Source organism: Schistocerca serialis, chromosome 8 (assembly GCF_023864345.2).
Source record: "Schistocerca serialis cubense isolate TAMUIC-IGC-003099 chromosome 8, iqSchSeri2.2, whole genome shotgun sequence".
NCBI lineage: Eukaryota > Metazoa > Arthropoda > Insecta > Orthoptera > Acrididae > Schistocerca > Schistocerca serialis.
In genome coordinates, this window is record NC_064645.1 from 324,170,246 (window position 1) to 324,197,994 (window position 27,749).

At 38.7% G+C, this 27,749-nt stretch overlaps 1 protein-coding gene across 5 annotated transcripts in view; it reads left to right on the forward strand.

Moving 5' to 3' along the window:
• The window catches only part of LOC126416179 (probable methyltransferase TARBP1), a 127,001-nt gene that overhangs the window by 34,581 nt on the left and 64,671 nt on the right, over positions 1-27,749 (forward strand). For 4 of the 5 annotated variants that reach the window (XM_050083759.1, XM_050083758.1, XM_050083755.1 and 1 more), the window contains 3 exons: positions 117-269; positions 1,453-1,620; positions 15,793-15,981. In XM_050083759.1, coding sequence (XP_049939716.1) covers positions 117-269; positions 1,453-1,620; positions 15,793-15,981 — 510 coding nt within the window. Of the gene's footprint in view, positions 1-116; positions 270-1,452; positions 1,624-15,792; positions 15,982-27,749 lie in introns of those variants that run through there. The other variant, XM_050083757.1, reaches the window with a different exon arrangement.

A 27,749-nucleotide genomic window follows, 5' to 3' on the forward strand; every position in this document is an offset into this window, starting at 1 on the left:
ACTTTGAGTACTATACTCCATGTTTTCCATTGTTTTTACTCTTACCATAATCTGCCATTAACAATTGCTTATCCAAATAATGGGAAGCACTCACCAAATTAATCCTGCATATATAGGATGCTGATCTCAAACTTGCATCATGGCTATATGAGAGTCTGCACAAGGAGAATCATCAACCAAGTGTGCGTCATCAACAAGAATGGTTGCTGGTTACGATTCTATTTCGCCACCGCAAGCTAATTGATGACATGTGGCTAAAACTGAAAGAGGTGGGTTTATAAAAGAGTGTATGATATGAACATTGAACCATTGGAATTCTGTTTTGTTGGCTTAGAACTTGGCAAACAGTGTTTAGAACTGGGCTCCTGTACTGACAGTGCCCTTCAGACGAATAAGAAACATTAAATCATTTTTCTGTTTCTTCAGTTTTTCTTTTGAGTTTGGAAATTTTATTAAATCAGTTTTCCAAGTGCCTGGAAAATAAAAAAGAACAACAAAAGCAGATCAGTAAATGAATACAAAACAGTTAATCCACTCATCATAATTCAGTACTTTTGTATTGTTCACCTATAAAAAGTTGCAACAGTAATACAGAACATTTTATGGAAAAATTCTTATTACTATAATTATTGTAGTTAAGCATTACAGTGTATTGACTATGTACCAGTAGAAGCTAGGTAAGAGGTAAAAAAATGACATTTTGTGTGTCCCCCACAAATGAATAAAAGCATGTAAATGGTACAAATAATTAAGGAACTTTTTTAACTAATGTCAAATGCTTCTTTGTACTTAAAGTAACAGAAGAGAGTTGTAAAATGAAATTACAGATAGAGATAATTTTTATGTATTAGTTTTTGCATTAGTTTGACATAAACTAGGCAGGTCACTGCCATGGACAACATAGCTAGTGGAAATCAAAATCATTACTAAGTCAGTTGCTGAAAACGTATTAAATACAGTGTGCCCAATCATCTCACACTGAAGTCCAATATTTAGCCGCATGGGATTAGCCGAGCGGTCTAAGGCGCTGCGGTCATGGACTTTGCGGCTGGTCCCGGCAGAGGTTTGAGTCTTCCCGCGGGCATGGGTGTGTGTGTGTTTGTCCTTAGGATAATTTAGGTTAAGTAGTGTGTAAGCTTAGGGACTGATGACCTTAGCAGTCCCATAAGATTTCACACATTTTTGAAGTGCAATATTTGTGTTTAAAATGATCCTTGTCACATTTCCTCTTCAGTTCTAGAATAAAGTCATCTTCTTGTTATTCCATCTTAAGGGTCCCCAACAGTCGTTCCAAATTCTAATAATTGTGTCACCAGTTATGTATGTGCCAATATTTTCATTCAAATTCCTTTCTGTCTTTGTTTCATTGCAGGCTATTTTGGAAATAATTTATATTCATATTTTAAAAGTTGACTATACAATTTGCTGAAATGTAGCACATTTCTTCAACAGGCTTGTGAGAAGAGGACTGGTAGCCTGTGTTCTTTTACAGCTGTTGTGATGTTCCTGGCACAAATCCTTGATGATAAATTAGACAAAGAGAACTTTGTAGACAAGAGCATGAGTGAAATATTTCCCTTTTGCATGGGACAGCACTTCAGTGTTCGCCTGTATGCTCAAGTAAGTTCTTGCATCATCTACTTCTTTATTCAGTGAATTGCTGTTACAAATATACTCTAATGTCTGACCTGAAAACATTGTTTTAACTTTCGTATTATGAGACCATTTAGTGCAGATACTTTATTTGGAAGCCTGTGGGAGGGAAAAATTGTGTTTTTGAACGAGAACAAGTGTATTTGCTCCATCGGTTAATAGTTTAACATCAGTGGCTGACCACAAGAAAGGCATTATGCTGATCACTTTATTGAAGATTATTACAACAGTTCAAAGACGTGTGAAAATAATTAAAAAATCATCTGTGCAAAAGGCATGCCATACTCCATACAAAAAACACACACATTCGCATACACACATCTCACATAGATGATTGCTTCTCTGGTTTTTGTGGCCGGATTGCGGACTGCAGCTTTGTTGGATGGAACAGCAGTCTGAGGAGGAAAGAGGGAGGCATGGAGCAGGGAGGGGGAGGAATAGCAGGGTGGGGATGGGGGGAGTTGGTGTGCTGCTTGTGGGAGCATGTTGGAATGTGATGGGATATGGTGAGGACCAGAATAGGGCTGCTAGGTGCAGAATCAGGTGGCTGGGAAGGGAGGAAGGGGGGGGGGGGGGGGGGTAGATACCTGACCTCAACCATCGCTAATACCTGTCTTCCACCACCTGTTCCTTCCTTGTACCCACTCCAACTGATACATGCCTTTTATTCTGCTCCAGTGCACCCGCTAGTCCTTTCCCTTTCTCCACTTCTCTCTTTTTTCACTCCTTGCCCCCCCCCCCCCCCCCCCTCCCCTCCCGCCATCTTCTGACTCTGCATCTAGCAGCCCTATCGTGTCCCAACTGTGTCCCTGCACAGTCCCGCAATCCTTTCTCTTCCTGGCCCCATGCCTCCTTGTTGCATCCACCACCTACCACCCACCTTAGATTTATGTTCCTGTCAGACACAGATGCAGTTTGCGGACCAGTCACAGCAGCCGGAGGCAGTGGTCTTGTGTGTGTGTGGGGGAGGGGGAGGTTGGTTGGTTGGTGGGTGGGTGGGTGGGTGGGTGGGTGGGTGGGTGGGTGTGTGTGTGTGGGTGTGGGTGTTTGTTCTCTGTTTCCGATGAAGGCCTTTTGGCTGAGAGCCAGCACTTTTAGCAGTCTTTTCATTGTATCTGTTGGCAGCTCATTGCTTCCTCTCTATGGTGAGTAGCAGTCTATCCTTTTCATAATATTATTTTTATTCCAGTCTGGACTTTCCATTGACTGATGAAATGAGAAGATATAAAAATGCAGCAAATGAATCAACTGAAACTGGATAAGACATCTGAAAAATGAAATTGATAGAAGGTACAAAATGCAAAACATGAATAGAGGAGAAATGCAAAGCTTTAGGTGCCACCTGTAGGAAACCTAAAGAAACCTTTGGAGAAAAGAGAAGCAATTTAATGATCATAAAGAGCTCAGACGGGAAGTCAGCACTAATTGAAGAACAGAAGATCGAATGGTGGATGGAATGTCTGTTACCAAGAGATGCAGTAACAACTATTTGTTTATTAACCTATAACTGAACACAGTATAGTTTCTGGGCATGAAGGTCCACACTAGGTGATTACAACTGAAATATCAATCACTGACATTCCCTGGAACATGCTCACAATGACAAAGACCATGAAAGCCATAGTAGGTGCTGAGGAGGATTAATGACCTTGTCCTGCGATGCGGTGGCTGATGAGCGGTCAACCAAAGAGTGGAAGGGTACCGAGAATGAGAAATAACCCAGTCTCATGAGGCTGTGATCTTAGGAGCAGTCAGCATGCAATTGCAATGAAGCAGTGTCCTCAGTAGTGGCTGATGGAAGTCCAGGTAGTGTCGACCAATCAGTGTGGACCGTAGAGTGTAACTGACCGCTAAGTGGATGAGCAGTGACCTAAATATCCGTCAGCGGATAAATACTGGTAAGACGTAATACGGAAACATGACCTTGTGGTAGCGAATTGATGTCTGAGGCTGCAGCACTGTTTACCATGACACGCATGCTGCATATCTGGACGGCTTGTGTCACCTGTTGCTATGGCAGCTGCTGGTGGCTTAGAGGAAAACAACCCAGTGAATTATGTAGTCATCTTCTACTTACAAGCAATGTCCCAGAGTACAGTTGCTAGTAGCAGGAACCGTAACTGGTCCGCAGTATACATCAGTAAGTGTGTATCACATCCCTCCCCACCTTGAGACAGATTGTGCAGCCATCTCAGAAAGGGCGACACTCAATGGAGGAGGAAAAACTCATCCGCCAGAGCAGAGTTTCCCATCGATTCGAACGAAGCATTAGTACCTGCAGCCAGTTTTCAAACATACACCAGAGAATTTATAACCAAACAATTGTTGTTGACTGTAACACAACCTCACATACCACAGTTATTGAACATAACCAAAACACTAGACACACTGCAAATGAAAAGACTTACAGCAACCCATAAAAAAGTAGCAGCCTCTGAAGATGAATACAAGATACAAAGAAATATGACTGCTCAGCGTGGGGTTATAACTAGAATTAAATTTTCACTGTGCATCAGAGTGTATGCTGATATGAAAATTCCTGTCAGATTAAAACTGTGTGCCTGATAGGGCCTTGAACTCGGCAGCTTTGCCCTTCATGGGCAAGTGCTCTTCCAACTGAGCTACCCAAGCACAACTCACAATCCATTCTCACAGCTGCTGATTGAAGTCAGGCTATGAGGATGGGTTATGAGTAGTGCTTGGTTAGTTCACTCGGTAGAGCACTTGCCCGTGAAAGGCTGAGTCACCAAGTTTGAGTCTCGGTCCAGCACACAGTTTTAATGTACCAGGAGGTTTCATGTGCTCGAAACATCTGACATCTGTGACCCAAGTGCCCAAAACGGGAATAGAAAAAACACATAACAACCATTTACCGCATAACTCAGCGCAATTTGTGTGAATACACCAAACTGATCTGTTGTTGTGGTCTTCTGTCCTGAGACTGGTTTTTATGCAGCTCTCCATGCTACTCTATCCTGTGCAAGCTTCTTTATCTCCCAGTACCTATTGCAGCCTACATCCTTCTGAATCTGCTTAGTGTATTCATCTCTTGGTCTCCCTCTATGATTTTTACCCTCCATGCTGCCCTCCAGAACTAAATTGGTGATCCCTTGATGCCTCAGAACATGTCCTACCAACCGATCCCTTCTTTTAGTCAAGTTGTGCCACAAACTCCTCTTCTCCCCAATCCTATTCAATACCTCCTCATTAATTATGTGATCTACCCATCTAATCTTCAGCATTCTTCTGTAGCACCACATTTCGAAAGCTTCTATTCTCTTCTTGTCTAAACTATTTATCATCCATGTTTCACTTCCATACGTGGCCACACTCCATATAAATACTTTCAGAAACGACTTCCTGATGCTTAAATCAATACTCAATGTTAACAAATTTCTCTTCTTCAGAAACGCATTCTTTGCCATTGCCAGTCTACATTTTATATCCTCTCTACTTCGACCATCATCAGTTATTTTGCTCCCCAAATAGCAAAACTCCTTTACTACTTTAAGTGTCTCATTTCCTAATCTAATTCCCTCAGCATCACCCGACTTAATTCGACTACATTCCATTATCCTTGTTTTGCTTTTGTTGATGTTCATCTTATACCCTCCTTTCAAGACACTGTCCATTCCGTTCAACTGCTCTTCCAAGTCCTTTGCTGTGTCTGACAGAATTACAATGTCATCGGCAAACCTCAAAGTTTTTATTTCTTCTCCACGGATTTTAATACCTACTCCGAACTTTTTTTTTGTTTTCTTTACTGCTTGCTCAGTATACAGATTGAATAGCATCGGGGAGAGGCTACAACCCTGTCTCACTCCCTTCCCAACCGCTGCTTCCCTTTCATGCCCCTTGACTCTTATAACTGCTGTCTGGTTTCTGTACAAATTGTAAATAGCCTTTCGCTCCCTGTGTTTTACCCCTGCCACCTTCAGAATTTGAAAGAGAGTATTCCAGTCAACATTGTCAAAAGCTTTCTCTAAGTCTACAAATGCTAGAAACGTAGGTTTGCCTTTCCTGAATCTTTCTTCTAAGATAAGTCATAGGGTCAGTATTGCCTCATGTGTTCCAACATTTCTACGGAATCCAAACTGATCTTCCCTGAGGTCAGCTTCTACAAGTTTTTCCATTCGTCTGTGAAGAATTCGCGCCAGTATTTTGCAGCTGTGACTTATTAAACTGATAGTTCAGTAATTTTCACATCTGTCAACACCTGCTTTCTTTGGGATTGGAATTATTATATTCTTCTTGAAGTCTGAGGGAATTTCACCTGTCCCATACATCTTGCTCACCAGATGGTAGAGTTTTGTCAGGACTGACTCTCCCAAGGCTGTCAGTAGTTCTAATGGAATGTTGTCTACCCTGAGGCCTTGTTTCGACTTAGGTCTTTCAGTGCTCTGTCAAACTCTTCACGCAGTATCATATCTCCCATTTCATCTTCATCTACATCCTCTTCCATTTCCATAATATTGTCCTCAAGAACATCGCCCCTGTATAGACCCTCTATATATTCCTTCCAACTTTCTGCTTTCCCTTCTTTGCTTAGAACTGGGTTTCCATCTGAGCTCTTGATATGGGGAGAACAACAGTGGGAATGGGAACCTGAAGAAGGGGCGACTTGACAGGGTCAGCATAGAAATGGTAAACAAAAGACACTCGCAAATTTAACATGGTAGTACATTGTCAGAGGATCTAGAAGTTGACCCTAAGTTTGAGAATCGGAAATAACGCATTGCTAGTTACAGTAGAACCTGAGCTTACATAGAAGTGTGAAAATCACACTAAGTAACCAGTGAAAACAATGCAGGCTAACATCAATTAAGGTAACTGATATTGTAACAAACGCACAAAGGTACAGCCCAAACAACATAGAGAAAGAGAGAAAAAATGTTAAGAAATTGATTCAAGAAATCACGTCTACTTGTGATGCCAGCTTAACAATCAAAATGATACACAAGTTGAACTCAACTGCTAAGCCCTTCTCAAGTACACAGTTTGACATGCTCATTTTATGGTATAACAATACTTATCAGGTACACAGTTGGACACAGTAAGTATGAAGAAGCTGCTCCAATGTGATGAATTGTTACACACATGAACATCTATCTGTTTGAAAGCCCACATAAACAACTTAGAATAAATGGAGCGACAGTGCTCCAGCAAGATGCACTACTACACACGAGAGAAGCAGCATCATTGCCATTTTTTTCTGTCCGTTACCAAGAATTGCAATAAATGCACAATTAGCAATAACAACTGTTTGTTACTTAACCAAGAACAGAAAGCAATATAGTTCCTGGAGATAAAGATCCGTACTACCTGATACATGTGCGGGAGCAATCCCTGACGTTGCCTGGAACGTGCTTACAGTGACAAAGTCCATGGAAGCTATATAGAAATGAAATATTTGTAGGAGGTTAACATCAATGGGATGAGCTGAGAATTGCTCAGTTCTTGGAAAAAGGCACGGGTCACACCTGTCTACAAGAAGGGCAGTAGAAGTGATCCACAAAACTACCGTCCAATGTCCTTGACATCAATTTGTTGTAGAATCTTAGAACTTACTCTGAGCTCAAACATAAAGAGGTATCTTGAACAGAATGACCTCCTCAGTGCCAACCAACAGGGATTTTGAAAACATCGATCATGTGAAACCCAATTCACACTTTTCTCATATGACATACTGAATGCTGTGGATCAAGACAACCAGGTAGATGCAGTATTTCTTGATTTCTGAAAAGCATTTGACTTGTATTGTCGAAAGTATGATCATATGGGGTGTCAAATGAAATTTGTGACTGGACTGAGGACTTTTTGGTAGGGAGGACAGGGCATGTTATTTTGGGTGGAGAGTCATCATCAGATGTAGAAGTAACTTCGTGTGTGCCCCAGGGAACTGTGTTGGGACCCTTGCTGTTCATATTGTATATTAATGACCTTGAAGATAATATTAATAGTAAAATCAGGCTTTTTGCAGATGATGCAGTTATCTATAATGAATTGCTGTCTGAAAGAAGCTGCATAAGTATTCAGTCAGATCTTGATAAGATTTGAACACGGTGTAGAGATTGGTAAATTGCTGTGAATGTTCAGAAATGTAAAATTTTGCACATCACAAAATGAAAAAAATGTGGTTCCCTATGACTATAATATCAATGAGTCACCGATGCAATCAGCCAACTCATACAAATACCTGGGTGCAACACTTCATAGTGCTGTGAAATGGAATGACAGCATATGGTCAATCGTGGGTAAAGCAGCTAGTAGACTTCAGTTTATTGGTAGAATACTGGGGAAGAGCAATCTGTCTACAAAGGAGATTGCTTACAAATCACTCGTGCAAACAGTTCTAGAGTATTGCTCAAATGTGTGGGATCCATACCAAATAGGACTAACAGGGGATATATATAGAGAATGGCAGCACAAATGGTCACAGGTTTGTTTAATCCGTGGGTGTGTGTCACAGAGATACTGAAGGAACTGAAATGGAAGACTCTTGAAGATAGACGTAAACTATCCCAAGAAAGTCAATTAACAAAGTTTCAAGAACCAGCTTTAAATGATTACTCCGGGCTATTCTACAACACCCTATGTATCCCTCACATAGGTATCGTGAGGATAAATTAGAATAATTACTGAATTCACAGAGGCATTCAAATAATCATTCTTCCCATGCTTCATATATGAATGGAATAGGTAGAAACACTTGTAACTGGCAGAGTGGGATGTACTCTCTGCCATGCACCTCATGGTGGTTTGCAGAGTATAGATGTAGATGTAGAAGTTTCTACATTTGTTGAACAATGGTCAATGATTTTTTTTTTCTAAAGGTGAAAAACCAGCTAAAATCTATTCTTGTATGATTTTACATTGTAGTGTAAGTGGTATGAATAGTGAAAGTGGTGTGAATTGCAGAAATTTTTATAAATGGGTAGAACAATCCAAAAATGGTAAAACCTCAATGATTGACAAGAATTGTCTTGGTTGGCCAGTTGAAGTGTCAATTCCTTCACTTGAAACCTGCATGAACAACATTACTCATGAAGACCAACATGTCGCAATTGAACATGTAGCAAAAACAGTTGCAGTAAGTGTTGGCATAGTTCATAACATATCAGTGACAAGTTCAAGTACAGCAAAACGTGTAAGATGAATCCCAAAAGAGTTAATGTAACAATGCAAGAAAAGAAGACTCAGAGTATGTACAGATTTCAGAGAATGCTGTGTGAGGGAGGATTACTGCATTCAAAACTAGATTTTAATGTCTGTTGAAAATTGGGGTCACCATCTTGAACCCGTGTGCAAAAGGCAAAGCATGGAACGGAAGCACACCATATCACCAGTCTGAAAGAAATTCAGAAGGCAAGAATCATTGGGAAATGTCATGTTTGACCACCTTTTGGGATACCCAAGGTATTATCTTGTTTGATTATTTGGAAGATCAGCAGACAATAAACAGTGCCTACTAATCAGACATACTGCTGAACAAAACAAAGCCAGCAGTGAGGCAAATACTTTATGGATCTCAAAGAAAAGTTGTGATGTTGCTATATGACAATGTTTACCCTCATATGACCCAGCTGACCCAAATAAATAAATAAATAAATAAAAAATAAAAAAACAAAAAAAACCTTGGGAGATACTACCTCATCCTGCCTACAGTCTAGGTTTGGCCCTTTCACATTTTTGTTTGTTTGGTCCGCTCAAGGAGGCAAACAACAAGGAGGTTGTGTGAAAGTGTCTCAGACAATAAGACAAAGACTTCTTTGCATCAGGTGTAAAAAAATGCTTCATCATTGGTATAAGTGTATTAATATTCGTGGCAGTTTATATTGAGAAGAAGTAAAGTTTCACTTTGTAAAAACACACATTTTTTTTCTGCATCAATTCGGCTATTTAATTACCGAGTGCCCCTCGTAATATTATGTAAACATTTACCACCACTAATATGCTGCTGTATATATAAGTAGAACTATTGATTAATCTGTGAATATAAACATCTCTCAGTTAATAACTGTTTCAATTTGTCCGTAAAAAGATAGCTGTGAAGTCACTTTATATTATTTGGTAACCTACTACAGAACTTTTTATTTTATTTATTTATCATATGGCAATACAGACATATAAGAAACAAACAGAGAAATCACTAATATAACAAATGTTAATAATTGCAAACCAACATTACTAATATAACAAAGTTTACGGATTATAAACAGACATCAAGTCTATTAATATAATCTATCGACTCTGGAGTTGCGAGCAGGAAGTCGTCGGGGCTCCCATTATAGGCTCTTCTGGAACACTCTTCAACAATGTGGCTGATGGTCTGACTTTCTCTGCAGTCACACTGAGGGGATGGTATTTTACCCCATTTATACAGGGAGTAAGCACATCTGCCATGACGAGTTCTAATCCTATTTAGAATGGACCACGTTTTGCATGGTTGGTCAAAACCAGGTGGCTTTTGTGTGACACAAGGCATGTTATGACTTTGCCATGCGTTCCATTTTTCAGACCATACGTTTGTGATACTGAAACCTTGTACACAGTTCCTTGCTGTTTTTGTTGGCGGGTTCCTAGATCAAAGCCGATTAGTGTTTGCAGCCTCAATGTCTTGGTGGATTGGCAGGCTTCGATTTCCCATGATGTTTTTGTATTCACGTACAAGGGTGTCAGTACGTCGCAGGTGTGGCGGCGAGATGTGGCTTAATATTGGGAAGCCATTGCATTGGAGTGGGTTTAATTACTCCAGAAATCATCTTTAGAGTGTTATGGAACTGGACATCCACCTTTTTTACGTGTGGGCTGTTAAGACAAATTGGAGCACAGTATTCGGCAGCCAAGAATACAATTGCTAAAGCAGAGGTGCGGAGAGTGGAGGCCGTTGCTCCCCAAGTAGTACCACAGAGCTTTTGAATAATGTTGTTTCTTGTCTTTAATTTTTCGGCAGTCTTTGTTAGGTACTCTTTAAAAGATAGTGTTCTGTCCAGCGTCATGCCCAAGAACTTCGGAGTTTTATTATGCCTGAGAACGGTGTTTTCAAATCGAATGTTGAGTTCCTTTCCAGCGAGTTTGTTGTTGAGATGGAAGCAACTAACCTCTGTTTTGGAAGCATTTGGTTGAAGTCTCCACTTACGGAAATATTCACCCATTATCTTCAGGTCTTTTGTTAGGATATCCTCAGATGCTTCAATTGTGCTACATCTTGTAGCAAGGTCCCAATCGTCAGCATACCCAAACTTTCTTGATTGTGTTTCCGGCAGGTCTGCAATATAGAGTCTAAACAGCAGTGGTGCAAGCACTGATCCTTGTGGTAAGCCATTCTTTAGTTTTCTGATGGAGCTGTAGTCAGTGTCCATACTTATTTGGAACACCGTATCATTGAGCATGCTGTCTATTAAGTGTGCTATAGATTTGCAAGGAATTACTCAAAGAATTTTGTACATGATGCCTTCTCTCCACACAGTGTCGTAAGCTGCTGAGAGGTCAATAAAGGCGACTGATGTTTTCAATTTTCTCTGGAATCCCACCTCAATGTAAGTAGTGAGTGACAACACCTGGCCGAAAGCCTGCCTGTTCAACTGGGATCGACCTGAACAATTCTGGGCTAATTCTGTTACATATAAGCCTCTCTAGTAATTTGTAAATTACAGACAGCAGGGCAATTGGACTGTAGCTTTTTGGGTTGTCAGCTGGCTTCCCAGGCTTTAGAATAGCTATTACCTTAGATCGTTTGAGTTCTTGTGGGATATTGCCAGTTTGCATTGTGTTTGTGAAAAATTGAGCCAGCCATGCTTTTGTATACTTGCCACAGTTTATTATGAATTCAGGGTGAACGTTGTCGAAACCTGGTGCCTTTGTTGGTTTGACATCTTACAGAGCTTTTTCTATGTCTTCGCTAGAGTAAGGGCGAGAGTGTTCAGTTTCTGTGGCTTCATGTTTTAAGATTTTGAGTTCTCGCTTCACTTGGATTGTATGAGTTTTATCTTTTGGTGTTCTAGACGTGTTGACTAGATGTGCAGCTATGGCATTTGGCCTTACAGCTGCTTTTTGTCATTGTGCTAGTGGGCTGCTACCTAGTTTTCTCAGCAGTGACCATGCTTGCCTGCTAGATGTTTGGAAATTGAGGCTTTCTACAGTTTCCGTCCACTTTTGTCTTTTGGCCCAAGCTATGAAGCAGTTCATCCGCTATTTCCTGATCTCCGGATTCAAGGAAGCTCTGGTATAGTTCTTCGCTGGTTTGGGACCATCCAGGGATGTATTCTTTGCGGTACCCTCTTGGTATGTGCTTCTTGGCCGTGCTTATCATGGCACCAACAAATCTTTGGTAAATTTTGCTAGTAGGTGGTATCCATCCCAAACATTTGTCCAGATCTGTGGAGAACCCAATCCAATTGGCTTTTTTAAAATTCCATCGTGGGCGAGGAATGCAGGTAATTAGGGGAATTTGAGTTCCTACCTCTACTATGATTGGACGGTGTTGACTGTGCGGAAAGTCGGACAGAACTCTACACGAGGCCATGAGAGGTTGGTGTCTGTTGTTGCACGAGATGAAACACAGGTCAGGGTTGTATTCCTGTCTCCAAGCAGCTGATCTAAAAGTAAATCGATCCTTGGCATCGAATACATGGTATAAGTATTCGTCTTTGCCCATTTTGCTAGTGCTTCTCCATTTGCATCATTGTCTTTATACTTCCACTGTTCATGATCCCCAAAGTATGCAGCAGGATGTGGCTGAGTTTGAAGAATGTGGGCTGGCCAAGGTGTAGCAGGTGGCTTATAAATATTGGAGACAGAAATGCTTCCGATTTTTGTGACAACGTTATGAATGTCTTCGTTGATGGATGTAGAAATTAGGAAACCGTTTTCAATGTCTTGTTTGACATATGTGGCTACTCCATAAGACCTATGATAGGTCGCTCCCAACAGTTCATAGCCTGGTATTTTGCCCCTTTTATTTAGTTGTTGTACTGTATCACAATGAGTTTCCTGTATAGCAGCCAAGTCAATGTTGTCATTTTTTAATAGTTTTGATAGAAACTGGCACTTAGCATAGCTTATGCCTTCTATGTTTATGTGACATATTCGAACCACGGGTCTGAGTTTCCTGGTCAGAGGGACCTGAGAAGGGCCGTTTGGTCTGTCTGGTGACATAACTCTTACTGAAAGTGTCTTGTAGTCAGGAAATCCTCAGATTATCTGACTGACAGTATGTGCTAGTTCATTTAGCGTTACCCGGGGTGCGCGTGTAGTGTTACACTACGGACGCGAACTAGCTTTACACCCTGACTACAGAGCTGTCTTCCAGCTTCAAGTGGCCAGTTAGCTGTAGCTCATTTATTACTCAGTATTCTATTATAATCACACCTGTTTTGTGTATTGTAATTATGACTTCCTCTTTTCATTACGCTTATTTCATCATTCTATTTTACAAACATTATGGCATTAAGGACATACAATGAATACACAGTCAGTAAATTATAATTTATAAAGTATTCCATTCCCTACATTGAATAACCTGCATAAGCAAAAATGTTTTAGGAAGTAGTAGTATTAGTATTAGTAGTAGTAGTAGTAGTAGTAGTAGTAATAGTAATAGTAGAAGAAGAAGATGAAGAAGATGATTCCCAACAGGACTGGTCTTTGCTTGTGTTAGTAGTTATCCTAACTGCTCTCTTTAGAAGCTTGAATGTCCTACCCATATAGACTATAGGTGCCACACCACAAATTTCAAACCCATTTTGCAAATTCATGTGAATTAATCCGTAGTACACTCATTAAAGGACAGGAGGAGTTGTTACATTTGAGAGATGTTTTAGTAAGTAAATATTATTGGTTAAAAACAGTCTTGGTTGCAATTTTAGTTTTTTTTTTAATTTTTTTTATTTTTCAACTATGCTTTTCGCCTATTTAGGCATCTTCAGGTTGATCTACATAGAAAACAGAGACCAAATACATCTATTTAAGAGTCGCGATCGCGTTGTGCAGACTTGGATAACCTAAAAACATGTATAAACAGATCAAATACTGAAAGAGCAAGTACCAAATTAAGGTACAGGCCAACAATTTTCAGCTGTTTTTGCCAATCTTCTTTTTTACTGCTGCTGATTCAAATGCCATCTCCATGTCCAGCTCCTCAACCCAATCGATGTTTTCACACTGAATGTTATTTCCAACACAAATACCTACACCACCACCCTTGTATATCTTTCTACAGTATGCACTCACAATATACAAACTGTTCACATACTTTACTGAAGTGTCTTGTTGTTCTTTGTATACATTTGGTCACATGTATGGTTTGCACATCTGCCATTAGATGGTGTCAGTAGCACTCTCAGCTCTTTTGCTAGTGATACTGTTGCCTAGTGGGAAATGTGGATGATTCGTGTATTTACATTAGTTCAAATAAAGCTTTGTAATGTTGCACCAACACAACTTTAATTCGCTTACACATAAAGACAAATACAGACACACTGAAGGATATTGCAATAAGAACAAGAACATGAAATAGTGTGTTTCATAAATGTGCTGTTTAACAGTGAAATGTTCCTTAGTCACCGAAACATTAAGGTAGTTGAGGGCCTAGTGTGCCGACTTATATATCCTGTTTGCACATGGTGCAGCACCAGCTGTGCTGTCTGTGCCGAGTGAGATGGCTTCTTTAGGCCGGCTGGGCAGATGTATGCTGTTAAATTATGTATGCTCACTGTATAGTGTTACAACAATTACAGAAGTCATTTTTCTTTGGATCAAAATTATAGTCACTTAAACAAATTTACCACAGTTTATACTAGTACTTTGTAGGGAACTCTTTGTTATTCAGCAGTGTTTGACATCTTCTACTCATTTAACTCATCAAATACAGGTATCTACACTTATTTTCAGGAGCTGAATACTAATTTTTAATACACCCATCCAAAATTCTTCAATACTTTCTGTTTAGAGCAGTCAGTGTATTTATTGGTACTGTTTTACAGATTTTCAGTTCCATTTAAATCTGGGCTTTGTTATGGCCACTCCTATTCTTTATTTGTCCCTACATTTTTCTCTTTTGTGTTCCCGTCGGCATGCTTATTACCTAACCTGATCCTGAATATTGCTTCTTTCTCTATCCCATCATTGTCTTTCCAAACCTCCACCTGTCCCATTCATCCCTCTCACCACTCTACACTTTCTTCTGTTTTCTCACCATATATCCTATCAGATACCACTGCTCCTCTTACATGGGTTTACTTCTCACCGTTAAATATACAACTGGGAGAATACCATGAGGGATTTATGACAGTACATGTCCACCCCCTTAGCTGAGCGGTCAGCTAAGCTATCTGCCATGCAGTAGGTGTGGGTTCAGTTACCAGTTGGGTTCAAACCTGAGTTTAGCCAATCTGGTTTAGGTATTCTGTGATTTCCCTAAATCACTTCAGGCAAATGCCAGGATTGTCCCTTTGAAAGGGCACAGGTGTCTACTTTCCCAATCCTTCTCTAATCTAATGGGACAGATGACCTCGCTGTTTGATCCCCCCCCCCAAAAAAAATCAACCAGCCAACCAACCAACTGTCTGGGTTGGAGATTTTCTCCATGGGGACTGAGTGTTGTGTTACCATCATTTCATCATCATTGACATGTAACTCGCCCAATGTGACATCAACTGAAAAGACTTACAGCTTGGCGACCAAACTTCCCCAGGTGGGGCTCCTAGCCATGAATGGCACACCATCATTTCATTTCAGGACACATATGTTGAACCTGCCGTACTTAATTAAATAATTTATGAGTAAAGGGACAACTCACTAAATAGTAAATGTGTTCCGTCATCAACGGGCACACAAGCTAAATTGAAAACTCTCATGCTGGCAGAATTGTGTATTTAGCCGGTGTGTTTATGTAAACACACCGGCTAAATCCTCAGTTTTATATCTAGTTCCACCTCTTCTCTTGTGTAAAGTAGTTTCATTATAATGTTAAATATTGTGTTGCTTTATTTTAGTTTATTAGTACATTGTACATGTAATTGTTTTGTATTTGTGTCTGTATTTTGCTATTTATTTTCCTTAGCTTCATTGTACTGCTCTGTGCTATTTTTGACCTCAGTGACAGATCAGGTGTTAGTCACTAAAAAATCTTCATTACAGGTAGCATTAAAAAAGTTGTGGGATCTAAGTAGAAAGCATAATTTCTCAAAAGTATTGCAGAAATACCAAGTGATGCAGAGTTGTCTTGAAGTAAGTCTGTCTCAAGCTAATGCTGTCAAGAATGTGCATAAATTAGTGAATGATTTCTGGTTTGGGGTGTTCCATCCAGTTCAGCACTACACTTTTGAGGTAATAAGTATTTCCATTCTAATACGTAACTGGTCATTTAAATACTGATTTGTAGTACCAAGTCAGTGAATTGATGCTATGCTATTAGATTACAAAAAGAGAAAAAATTAAGAATACATTGAGAAGATTATCCACAGTTACCTAAAATGTAATTTGTAGAAACTAAATAAGCTGAGATAGCTTTTGGAGCAGTTCATATTGTAAATAAATGCCCGTCATATCTATATGTTTTGTCAAATGCAGATTTTTAGGTATATTTTTACAGGTTAATATTTACAAGTTAAAATGTACTTTTTTAAAACTAATGTATGAATATGACAAAATTCGAAAAATGTATGGAACCATTCTGTTCTAACATCATCTGAAGCTTTTCTTGATCCAGCCTTACAATACGGAAAATCGGGCAGTCTACAAAGAAGATTGTTTATAATGGACCTGTGTGGTTCATCCTAGAATACGGCTCTATTGTGGGTGACAGATACCATGCAGCAGATATTCATGATATCAAAAGGAGAGTAGCACAAATGATCACCCACAGAGGCGTTTAAGCACTCTTTCAACATTACAGATGTGAATGAAACAGAAAGAAACACTAACATGTGGTTCAGTGGTAGATAACCTCTGCCATGCACTCCACAGTGATTTGCAGATTATGGATGTAGATGAGATGGAGATGTGTTACTCTCCATATACAGCTTTTGCATAAAGACAGTCAGGGAATTTTTACCTATTAACTGTCCTTTGGCAGCAGTTGGAAGAAATTTTGTTTAAAGAACAATTGATACTACAAAATAGAGTCATTTGACAAGCTAAAACATTGTATTAAATCTGAGTTGGAAATAAAAACCAGGAGTTATCAAAAAGAATCATCCGACTTAAAAAAAATCATAATTATTATGTTATTTGAGATATGTGCGTGAACAACTTACTGTTGGAAAGAGCAGACACTCAAGTTTTACATGGTTCCCACTAGGTAGCAACTGTGTGCACCCACATCCGTTCTAGTAAAAATGGTGTCAGGACAACAGAAAGCGTTTTGTGTTCTAAGTTTTGTGCAGTGTGGCTCAGTAATAACTGTTCAGTGTGACTTTTGTACTAGGTATGGAATGAATACGCCTACAGCACAGAGCATTAGACAATGGCATGAACCGAGATGACAGGGTGTTTGTGTTGTCATCATCATTCATGCAGGTGGCGAGATTGGACTGAGCAAAGGTTGGAAATTTGTACAGGCACTGAGAAATGCGCAGTTGAGCACCCCCATGATCCAAACATCATCATCAATGGCATGAACAGATCCGAGAAACAGGTTGTTTGTGTAAAGGCAAATGGCGGCTGTCCCCGAGTGTCTGACACAGACGTCAAATGCATCCATCATAGTTTCACAAGAAGATCGCAGAAATCCATTCACCATGCAGCTCGACATGCCCCCCATGTCTGTCTGGCGTGTGTTGTCGACATGAAACCATACACAATTCAGCTACTGCAAACTCTTTGTGAAGGTGACAAATAACAACAAGTGGAGTTGTGTAATTTCGTGCTTGGAAAGATGGAGGAGGACAGTTTTCTTCCACACTAAGTGTTTAGTGACAAGGCAACATTCCATTTGAATGGAAAGATGAACTGTCATAATGTGAAAATATTGGATACGGAACAACCACATGAAGTTGTATAACGTGAGAGGGACTCTTCAAAATTTAATGTATTTTGTGCAATTTCACAGGAAAAGGTGCATGGTACATTTTTGTTTGCTGAGAATACTGTTAAAGGAAGCACATATTTTGATATGCTTGAGAACTTTCTTTTCCCACAGTTGGAGGCTGATTCAAATGACTTCCTTTACCAACAGGATGGAAATATGGGAATTTTTAAATCAAATAATTACTGAATAATGGATAGGCCCCAGTGGACCACATGAGTCAGTCTTACATTACTGGCCTCCAAGCTCATTGGACCTGACTGTATGTGATTATTTCTTGTGGGGGTTTATAAAAGACTTTGTTTGTGTGCCTCTGTTACCAACAACAATGAATGAACTGAGACATTGCATAACAGCGGCAGTGGAAGCTGCTAATCAAGACCTGCTCACAGCAGTGTGGGAACTACTTGAATACCGCATTGACATGTGCCGTGCATCTCAAGGGGGACCACATCGAACACATATGAAAAGGTATTAAAAAAAGCTTTTTGAGTTTCCAGTTCATCAAGAAACAAAATTCATTGTATATGTTTATTAATTTCAGAAATATAGATGTTCCAAATTAGATGATTCTTTTTGATACACTCTGTACAAGATCAATTGAAAAAAAAAATTGTGGTATAAGTTGGGTGCATAATGTGTGGCACTTTTTGTGGAAAGTGGAACTACTTGTGATCAACTGTAGTTGATAAAAATATTTAAAATTCCTTTCATCTCAACAACTAGTAAATTAAATTAAATTAAATTTTTATTAACACTGGCAAATATGATGAAGTTCAATAATATGGTGTTCCAGCACAGTTACGGCAACATATAGCTACAGGAAGCATAAATGAGTCCATCTACTATTAAGTTATTGAATGGGGAAGAGTCATAAGGGTATGGTGAAATAACAAGTTGGATTATGAATATCAGTGTGTCATATGTTAGTATTGTTCTCATTTGCCAGTGCAGTATGTCTTTGAGGTGGGGTTATCTTTCAGACAAATTGGAAATATTCATTAGCAAAACCATATTACAAAATAAGGGAACTGATAATGTAAACATCAATGAGAAATACAATTTATTCTTTCATGTGTGAGGGGCCACTTACATATCCAAGTAGCAAATTGAAAAAATGGACTTCTTCTTTGGTTTAAGAAAGTCATTATATTTTGTAAACCATTCCCTAATTTTACATCAGTGGGAACATTCTGGAATTTTGGGGGAAAAGCTAACCAACCTTTCGTACCTAACATACAGGAAACAGAATGTCTTAATTCAGAAAACAGAGACCAAATTTGAAACTAACTAAATTTCTATTTAGTCTGTGGCTGCACTGCGTTATCAAAAGACTCATACTCAAACCGTTTTGAATTTTCTTGGACCTTTGCAAAAATACTCAGTTCTTAAACTTTATTAACTATTGTAACAAATTTTCTTGAAATTAGTAGTCTTACTTACTGTAAGTTTTCTGGAGATTGTGCAGTAACGGCAAGTAATTTATGATTTTCTCATCTACATACTTGAGTCTCTGTGATGTCTCTGCTGTATAGGTGTGAACCCTGGGTTCCCACAAAGAGGAATAAAAGTGAAATATAGGCAGCTGAAATGAGATTTCTATTAACAGTGAAAGATTGCATACACCAAGACAGGATTAGGAATGAACAAATTACAGAAAAACTGAATGTTGCAGGGATAAACAAAACAACAGAAATACAGAAACAGGTGGAAAGAGCATGTGAGCAGAATACTAGAAGAAAGACCGATGAAACAGCTGCTGAGATTCAGGCCAAACGGAGGAAGGAATCCTGATAGACCCAAAATGAGATGGGATGAACAATAACCTTTGAAGAGGAATAGGCAGTTAGCCTGATCTCTTGAACTGAAGGAAAAGGAGATGGTGTTGGTGATGGTAATGAGTTACGTGAGCTGCCACATACGCAAAATTTACATGCCTCATGGTTAAGATGCAGTTTCAGTTACCATATTTTGAATAAATCCCAAAATAGAATGGGTGTACAAAATGTTGTCCTGGGTGATGTAGAAACAAAACTTATCATATAATTGAGGCTTTGGTGAGGTGTTCTGAATTTGTATTGGGTGAAGTGGGTGAGGGGAACAATGGGGAGGAGAGGGATTGATTGAGGATTAGGGGATGTAGGGTGGGACAAGAAAGGAACTGAATAGGAGTGTGTCACTCATAAGCCCACCTTACAAATACATCATAGGCAGTGGAAGTCAAGTCTCATACATGATGAAATAGAATGTGTGGGTTAAGGCTGTTGTTGCTGGGGGAAAACAGAGAAAGAATAGTATGGGTGTAGATCAGTAGACTGATTGATCAAACTGAAGTGAGGCAATGGAGAGCTGTTTTCAGTGATTGGGGGGGGGGGGGGGGGTAGTGTGGGAACAGTGATAGAGGAGGGAGTGGAATAGGGGCTATCAGAAATTGAGGCCATGGAACTGTGCAATTAAAAAGGGCAGTGTATGAATAATTCCCAACAGTGGAATTCAGAGTAGCTTGTATTGAGGGGGAGTTTGGATGGCATGACTTGTGAAGCACCCATTTTGTGCTCAATGGCATGTTTGCTTTTGCTTGGTCAAAGTTTGGCAATGGCAGTTCACTTCGGTAGATAGCTACTTAGTAATCATGCCCACATAAAATTGCAGTAGAGATGATTTATGTGATACGCCTGCTTTCAAAAATGTTCTTGCCTGTGACAGAATAGGACAGACCTATGACTGGACTCGAATAAGGTGTGCTAGATGCATGCATGGGGTAGGTCTTGAATCAGTGGTTTTCACCCGGATATAACACATAGTGCAAAATGTTGGGAGTAGATGTGGCTTAACAACAGACCAGAATATTACTAAATTTGGTGGATGGCAGAATACCACCTTGCAAGAGGGGGGAGGGAGGAGATACTGAAACTTACTGACATAGTGAACTGTGTACTGGATTGGGACCCAAACTCAGAACCTTGCTTTTCAAAGGGAATTTTCTTACTGGTTGAGATACCCAGGCATGACTCAGAATCCACCCTCTTAGCTTCACTTATACCAGTGCCCGTCTCCTGCTTTCCAAATTTTATAGGAGTTTTCCTGCATATCTTACTAGGCTAGTACTCATTGAAGAAAGGACATTTCAAAGAAATGACGTAGCCAGAGCCTAGAGAATTATTTTCAGAACAAATCTTTCACCTATAAAGGAATGTGCACTGTATTGAAATTTCTTGGCAAAGTAAAACTGTGTACCATACTGAGGCTCGAACCCAGAACCTTGCTTTTTGGAGACAAGCTATCCATTACTGTACAGTAGCCTTTCTTTCAGGAGTGCTGGTGCATTATTGTTACATTTATTATTATTATTATTATTATTTCTTTTCTTTCTCAGATGTTATGTCTGGTTAAAAATGGAAAGTGACGCGGATCTTGATCAAGCGTGACTTTCTTTTAACTGTTCGGTATATGTTACATTGCATTTAGGAACTTTCGGGTAATTGAACAAGTATCAATAATTACAGATTTCTGTAGTTGTATATATAAGTTTGGATGTAGCTGTATTGCGTTGATGTACTGGTGGATATTGTGTGGTATGACTCCTGTAGTTGATAGTATAATCAGTATAATGTCACTTTATCCTGATGCCACATGTCCTTGACTTCCTCAGCCAGATGGATGTATTTTTCAATTTTTTCTCCTGTTTTCTTCTGTATATTTGTTGTATTGGGTATGGATATTTCGATTAGTTGTGTTAATTTCTTCTTTTTATTGGTGAGTATGATGTCAGGTTTGTTATGTGGTGTTGTTTTATCTGTTATAATGGTTCTGTTCCAGTATAATTTGTATTCATCATTCTCCAGTACATTTTGTGGTGCATACTTGTACGTGGGAACGTGTTGTTTTATTAATTTATGTTGTATGGCAAGTTGTTGATGCATTATTTTTGCTACATTGTCATGTCTTCTGGGGTATTCTGAATTTGCTAGTATTGTACATCCGCTTGTGATGTGATCTACTGTTTCTATTTGTTGTTTACAAAGTCTGCATTTATCTGTTGTGGTATTGGGATCTTTAGTAATATGCTTGCTGTAGTATCTGGTGTTTATTGTTTGATCCTGTATTGCAATCATGAATCCTTCCGTCTCACTGTATATATTGCCTTTTCTTAGCCATGTGTTGGATGTGTCTTGATCTATGTGTGGCTGTGTTAGATGATACGGGTGCTTGCCATGTAGTGTTTTCTTTTTCCAATTTACTTTCTTCGTATCTGTTGATGTTATGTGATCTAAAGGGTTGTAGAGGTGATTATGAAATTGTAGTGGTGTAGCCGATGTATTTATATGAGTGATTGCTTTGTGTATTTTTCTAGTTTCTGCTCGTTCTATAAAGAATTTTCTTAAATTGTCTACCTGTCCATAATGTAGGTTTTTTATATCGATAAATCCCCTTCCTCCTTCCTTTCTGTTTAATGTGAATCTTTCTGTTGTTGAATGTATGTGATGTATTCTATATTTTTGGCATTGTGATCGTGTAAGTGTATTGAATGCTTCTAGGTCTGTGTTACTCCATTTCACTACTCCAAATGAGTAGGTCAGTATTGGTATAGCATAAGTATTTATAGCTTTTGTCTTGTTTCTTGCTGTCAGTTCTGTTTTCAGAATTTTTGTTAGTCTTTGTCTATATTTTCCTTTTAGTTCTTCTTTAATATTTGTATTATCTATTCCTATTTTTTGTCTTTTATAGGCATCTGTTTTTTCCATCGCTTCTATGCAGTTGCTGTGGTTATCCAATATGTAATCTTCTTGTTTAGTGTGTTTTCCCTTGACTATGCTATTTTTCTTACATTTGTCTATTCCAAAAGCCATATTTATACCATTGCTGAATACTTCTGTTATCTTTAGTAATTGGTTGAGTTGTTGATTTGTTGCTGCCAGTAGGTTTAGATCATCCATGTATAGAAAATGTGTGATTTTGTGTTGGTATGTTCCAGTAATATTGTATCCATAATTTGTATTATTTAGCATGTTGGATAGTGGGTTCAGAGCAAGGCAGAACCAGAAAGGACTTAATGAGTCTCCTTGGTATATTCCACAATTAATCTGCATTGGCTGTGATGTGATAGTATTTGAATTTGTTTGGATATTAAGTGTGGTTTTACAATTTTTCATTACTATGTTTAGGAACTGTATCAATTTAGGATCTACTTTGTATATTTCCAATATTTGTAGTAACCATGTGTGGGGTACACTATCAAAAGCTTTTTGGTAATCAATGTATGTGTAGTGTAGCGACCTTTGTTTAGTTTTAGCTTGGTATGTCATCTCTGCATCTATTATCAGTTGCTCTTTACATCCTCGTGCTCCTTTGCAACAGCCTTTTTGTTCTTCATTTATAATTTTGTTCTGTGTTGTACGTGTCATTAATTTCTGTGTAATGACTGAAGTTAATATTTTGTATATTGTTGGTAGGCATGTTATGGGGCGATATTTAGCTGGGTTTGCTGTGTCTGCTTGATCTTTAGGTTTCAGATAAGTTATTCCATGCGTGAGTGTATCAGGGACTGTGTATGGGTCTGCAATGTAATTGTTAAATAATGTAGTTAGATGTGAATGTGTTGAGGTGAACTTGTTTAGCCAGAAATTTGCTATTTTATCTCTTCCAGGGGCTCTCCAATTGTGAGTAGAATTAATTGCTTGGGTGACTTCATGTTGCAAAATTATCACTTCAGGCATTTGTGGTATCATCTTGTATGTGTCTGTTTCTGCTTGTATCCACCGTGCATGCCTGTTATGTTGTACCAGGTTTGACCATATGTTGCTCCAGAAGTGTTCCATGTCTGTTATGTTTGGTGGATTGTCTATTTTAATGTGTGTGTTATCTATTGTCTGATAAAATTTCTTTTGATTTGTGTTGAATGTTTGGTTTTGTTTCCTTCTATTTTCACTTTCTTTGTATCTTCTAAGTCGTTTGGCCAATGCTTGTAATTTCTGCTTCTTTTCATCTAACTGCTCTATCGCTTCTTGCTGTGAGATTTTACCTAACCTTTTTCGTTTTTTGTCTGATATTTCATTTCTTATAAATTGTGTTAGCTGTCCGATGTCTTTTCTCAGTTTTTCTATTCTGATCTGTAGTCTGTGTTGCCATGCTGGTTTTGTTGGTTTCTTCTGTGTGTTGGTTGGTTCTGATCTCTGCCTAGTGTGTATATTTAGTGTAGTGAGTGCTCCTACATAAACCAGTAGTTGTAACTCTTCCATAGTTGTATTTTCATTTATTTTGTTGTGTATCATTGTGTTGATAGTTGTTATTGTTGTTTCGACTTGTGGGTTATTTGGTGGTCTATGCAAGAATGGTCTAATGTCTGTATTTGTGTCTTTGTATTCTATATATGTCAGCTGAAATTTTTCTTCTATATCTAACGTGTGTCACTTCGTGTTCTATTTGTGCTTGTTCTGGTGGCTGTCTTAAGATTTCGTTTTGCTCTGATTGTTTAATTGATGCATTGTTCTTTGTTTGTTTGCTCTGTGATGTTTGAGTCCATTACTGTATTTTCTTCTTCTGATTGCACATTATTTTGTTCTAGTATTTGTTGTACTTGTTGTTTGATGTTTTCTAATTCTGACTGGGGTATACTGTTATTTCTGATTATTACACGGATCTGATCAGCTAGCTGTTGTTCTGTTAAAAATTTTAATTCTGGGTATCTGGTAATAAATGTTGTGTATACTTGTGATCTGTATCCAGTTGTGTTTGTTCCTAAGTTTGTTGCTTGGTAATAACAGAACATGAGGTGTCGGTTAACTTCATCTGACCATCTCATCCTCTGTCTTTGTTTTCCTTCTAGAGTGGTTGCAGGAAGCATATCCTGCAAAACACCTCTATTTGGATTCAAATCATTTTCCGTGTGGCTAGCAGTGTTGTTACCATTGTGGACGGGCATAGGGTTCAAGCGTCGTTCCCGACCATGACAGCGCTTGTCCGAGGCTTCATTAGTTCTGTCCTGAACCAACTAATCACACTAAAAGGGGGGTTATCCCTATTAGTGGTTTGTTCTTTTTGTCGCCTTTTACGACTGGCAGAACATACCGGAGGCTTATTCTTTTCCCGGGCCTTATTATTATTATTATTATTATTATTATTTCAATCATGTTCTGTAGATCCCAATAAGAAGGAGAATCTTCAGGGATGTTGAACGAGCCAAGAGAATTATATATTAACAAAAGTTAAGAACTTACCGGAACTTAATCTGTACACTGTAGTACCAATATGCTGCTTAAAAATATTCAGGGCATGTGGTATTCATCTGAAATGAATAAAAATCAGCTAACGCCAACAAACACAAATTCCAAGATGAAGTTCAATGAAATTTCAAAAGTTTTCACAATAAAAACCAGTTTTAGACAAGGTGGTGGATTGTCCCCACTGCTCTTCGGTGTAGCTGTCAGTTACATCACGAAGATTTGGCAAAAGGAAAACCCACCTAAAATCAAAATTGGAGCAGAACCGATAATAAGAACAAATTGCATGGTAATTGAAGATGATTTCTTGGCATGGAAGAAATTCCCATTCATGTGACCAATCTCCAAAAAGTCGCCTTAAAAATTTAATTACAAGTATCCTTTGAGAGAACTGAAATAATGCTCATAAAACCCTGTGCATAAATAAATCTTCATAAATAGTCAGACAGTTAACATAGTTCAGCAGTTTGAATATGTTGGAGAAATCATCAATCACAACTTACATGAAACAGAAACTTTTAATAAATAGAATGAACAAAATGAAGCAGCTCAGTTTTTAATCTGGTCAACATATAACACAAAATTGTCAGTAGACACTAAGATCCAGTACCATAAAACTGTAATTTTATGCTTATCAAAACAAAGCTGTTGAACTGGAAACTGACCAGCTGCTCAAAACTGAAAGAAGAATCACCAGAAGTTGCGTAAATAAAAAATACCAAATCAATACCAGACTGAAGGAGTCTGGAGAATCCTCCTCAATGAACTGTCTATTGAGAGATTGCCCCAGCCACCAGCACAATGAAGAAGAAAAGAATTTCTCATTTCTTGCACATTTTGTGACTGCAAGGAAACAGGATTTTACCACTTGTGATGAGAAATTTTAGAAAGAAGATAGGAGGACAGTGGATATGAGAAATTCAACAATATCTCAAAGCAGTTGGACTAAAAACCACAAATTTTCAACAGAAATCAGACACATAAAGGCTATAGAGATTTCAGATTAATTGAGAAATTTAAGATTGGAAAGAATAAAATGGTAGATGGCAGATTGCAAGAACCAACCACTGCATTAAAAAGAAGAAGAAGATAACTGAATATGTGAATACGGAACAACTGAAGTGATCCATAGCAGCCAATAAAGCTAATAATAATTCCTAATACTATTTGAGTTTATGCCAACCATAATGATGCAAGTAAATTAAAAAAAAAAGCCGCTACTTTGAAAGGAAAGTCCTCTTTTATGTTCACTTCAGCGTGTGCTCTGCTGGTTGCTTAATATTTACTTGAATAGTATAGAATTTTTCAAAAAAGATATTTATCTACATCTGTAACAATAAATGCCTGTGTACATTGCGTTGTTATTTGCCACTACCTCTTTCCATGTTGCCAACAGGCATTTTCAGACCTTGAATGTTGATTTTCAAATTTGTTTTGTATAGGAGCACCTCTGAATGTCTTTGTATGGCATACATAACTCTAATTTGAACTCCAGACCAGTTCAGTTGAAACTGATTTATATTAATAGTGACAAAAAAATTACATAGTAAATGTTCAGGAAGGAAGGAAGTCAGATTTCTAAGATCCTTAAAGAGACGTTTGCGTGATTGCATATTTTTCTCCTTTATATTATTCTTACCACTTGCTCCAGGTGAGTGAAAGCTTAATTTACTTTAGGTGCATTGTCATAGCAGAGAACACCAGAAGATAACAGAGAGTGAAACAATGCAAAATAAGTCAACCTGATCTTTAAGCCAACAGAGATACTTGTAGAACAAAGTTTGCTAAGCTCATTTATTTACACTGCTTGGGTATGCAATGATTAGCATTTCAGCACACCCACACAAAGGTAGAAGCTGTGACATGTATGTCCTGTATATAAGGATAGATTACACAGTGGGTTTCTCATTCAGAATGCACATTTGAATGTTGGTTGTTTTTGAGTCCAACAAGATAGGCAAAGGTGAATTCTGTAAAGTAAGAGAGAGGTACTGACCGAAGTGAAGCCATGAAGATGGATCATGAGTCACACTAATGTAGTCAGTTGTTAAGAGCAATAACCACGAATGGTTCGATTACCAGCCTTGACATAAAATATTAATCTGCCAAGAAGTTTCAAAATAGTGCACACACCACTGAAGAATAAAAGATTGGTTGTGGGAGGGTATTTCTCATTTCAGAGTGTGGCAGAGGATATGATTAATCTCTTCCAGTATATGGTGGTATTTTGTAATAACACGTGGGGAAGGGAGGGGGAGGGATGCTACTTTGCAGCTGGTTGGTAGGGTTTGCTTGAGTATTAGGAGTCTAAGAACTATATTCACATTTGTGAATATGGTGAAATTTCAGATGTGCTGTTTAGTGGTGAAAATGAAATTCCATGCATGCCCGAAGGAACAGGCACTGCTGCGATTGTCAGCTGTATTAAATATTCTCATTTTCATGAATAAATAGTGCAATTGGAGTTTCACCATATTCACAAATGCACATGTAATTCTTATACTTCATACTGTTCCATAGTAGGGCCCGTTCTTTCAGCCATTGCAGAGCACATCGAACCATCACAGGCACTGCAATATAGAATTAAGAGTATACGTGCCTAAGGCAAGTAACAGCTGTTTGTGTGATAAGTTGAAGGTGTAGTGTCCATCCGTGAAGGCCTTCAGGAATTTCGTCTCACTGCAGATGCACCATCCATAGATAGTGAGACTTATAGGAGAGTTATGAAGGTGAAGACACTGTTGATGGTTGATAAGTTTTATGTGGACAGAGGGTTTTATGGCCCCATGCAAAAGATAGAGGCCGACATTCAGAAAAGCGGCATGCCGAGCTGAAGAAGAGCAGGGGAA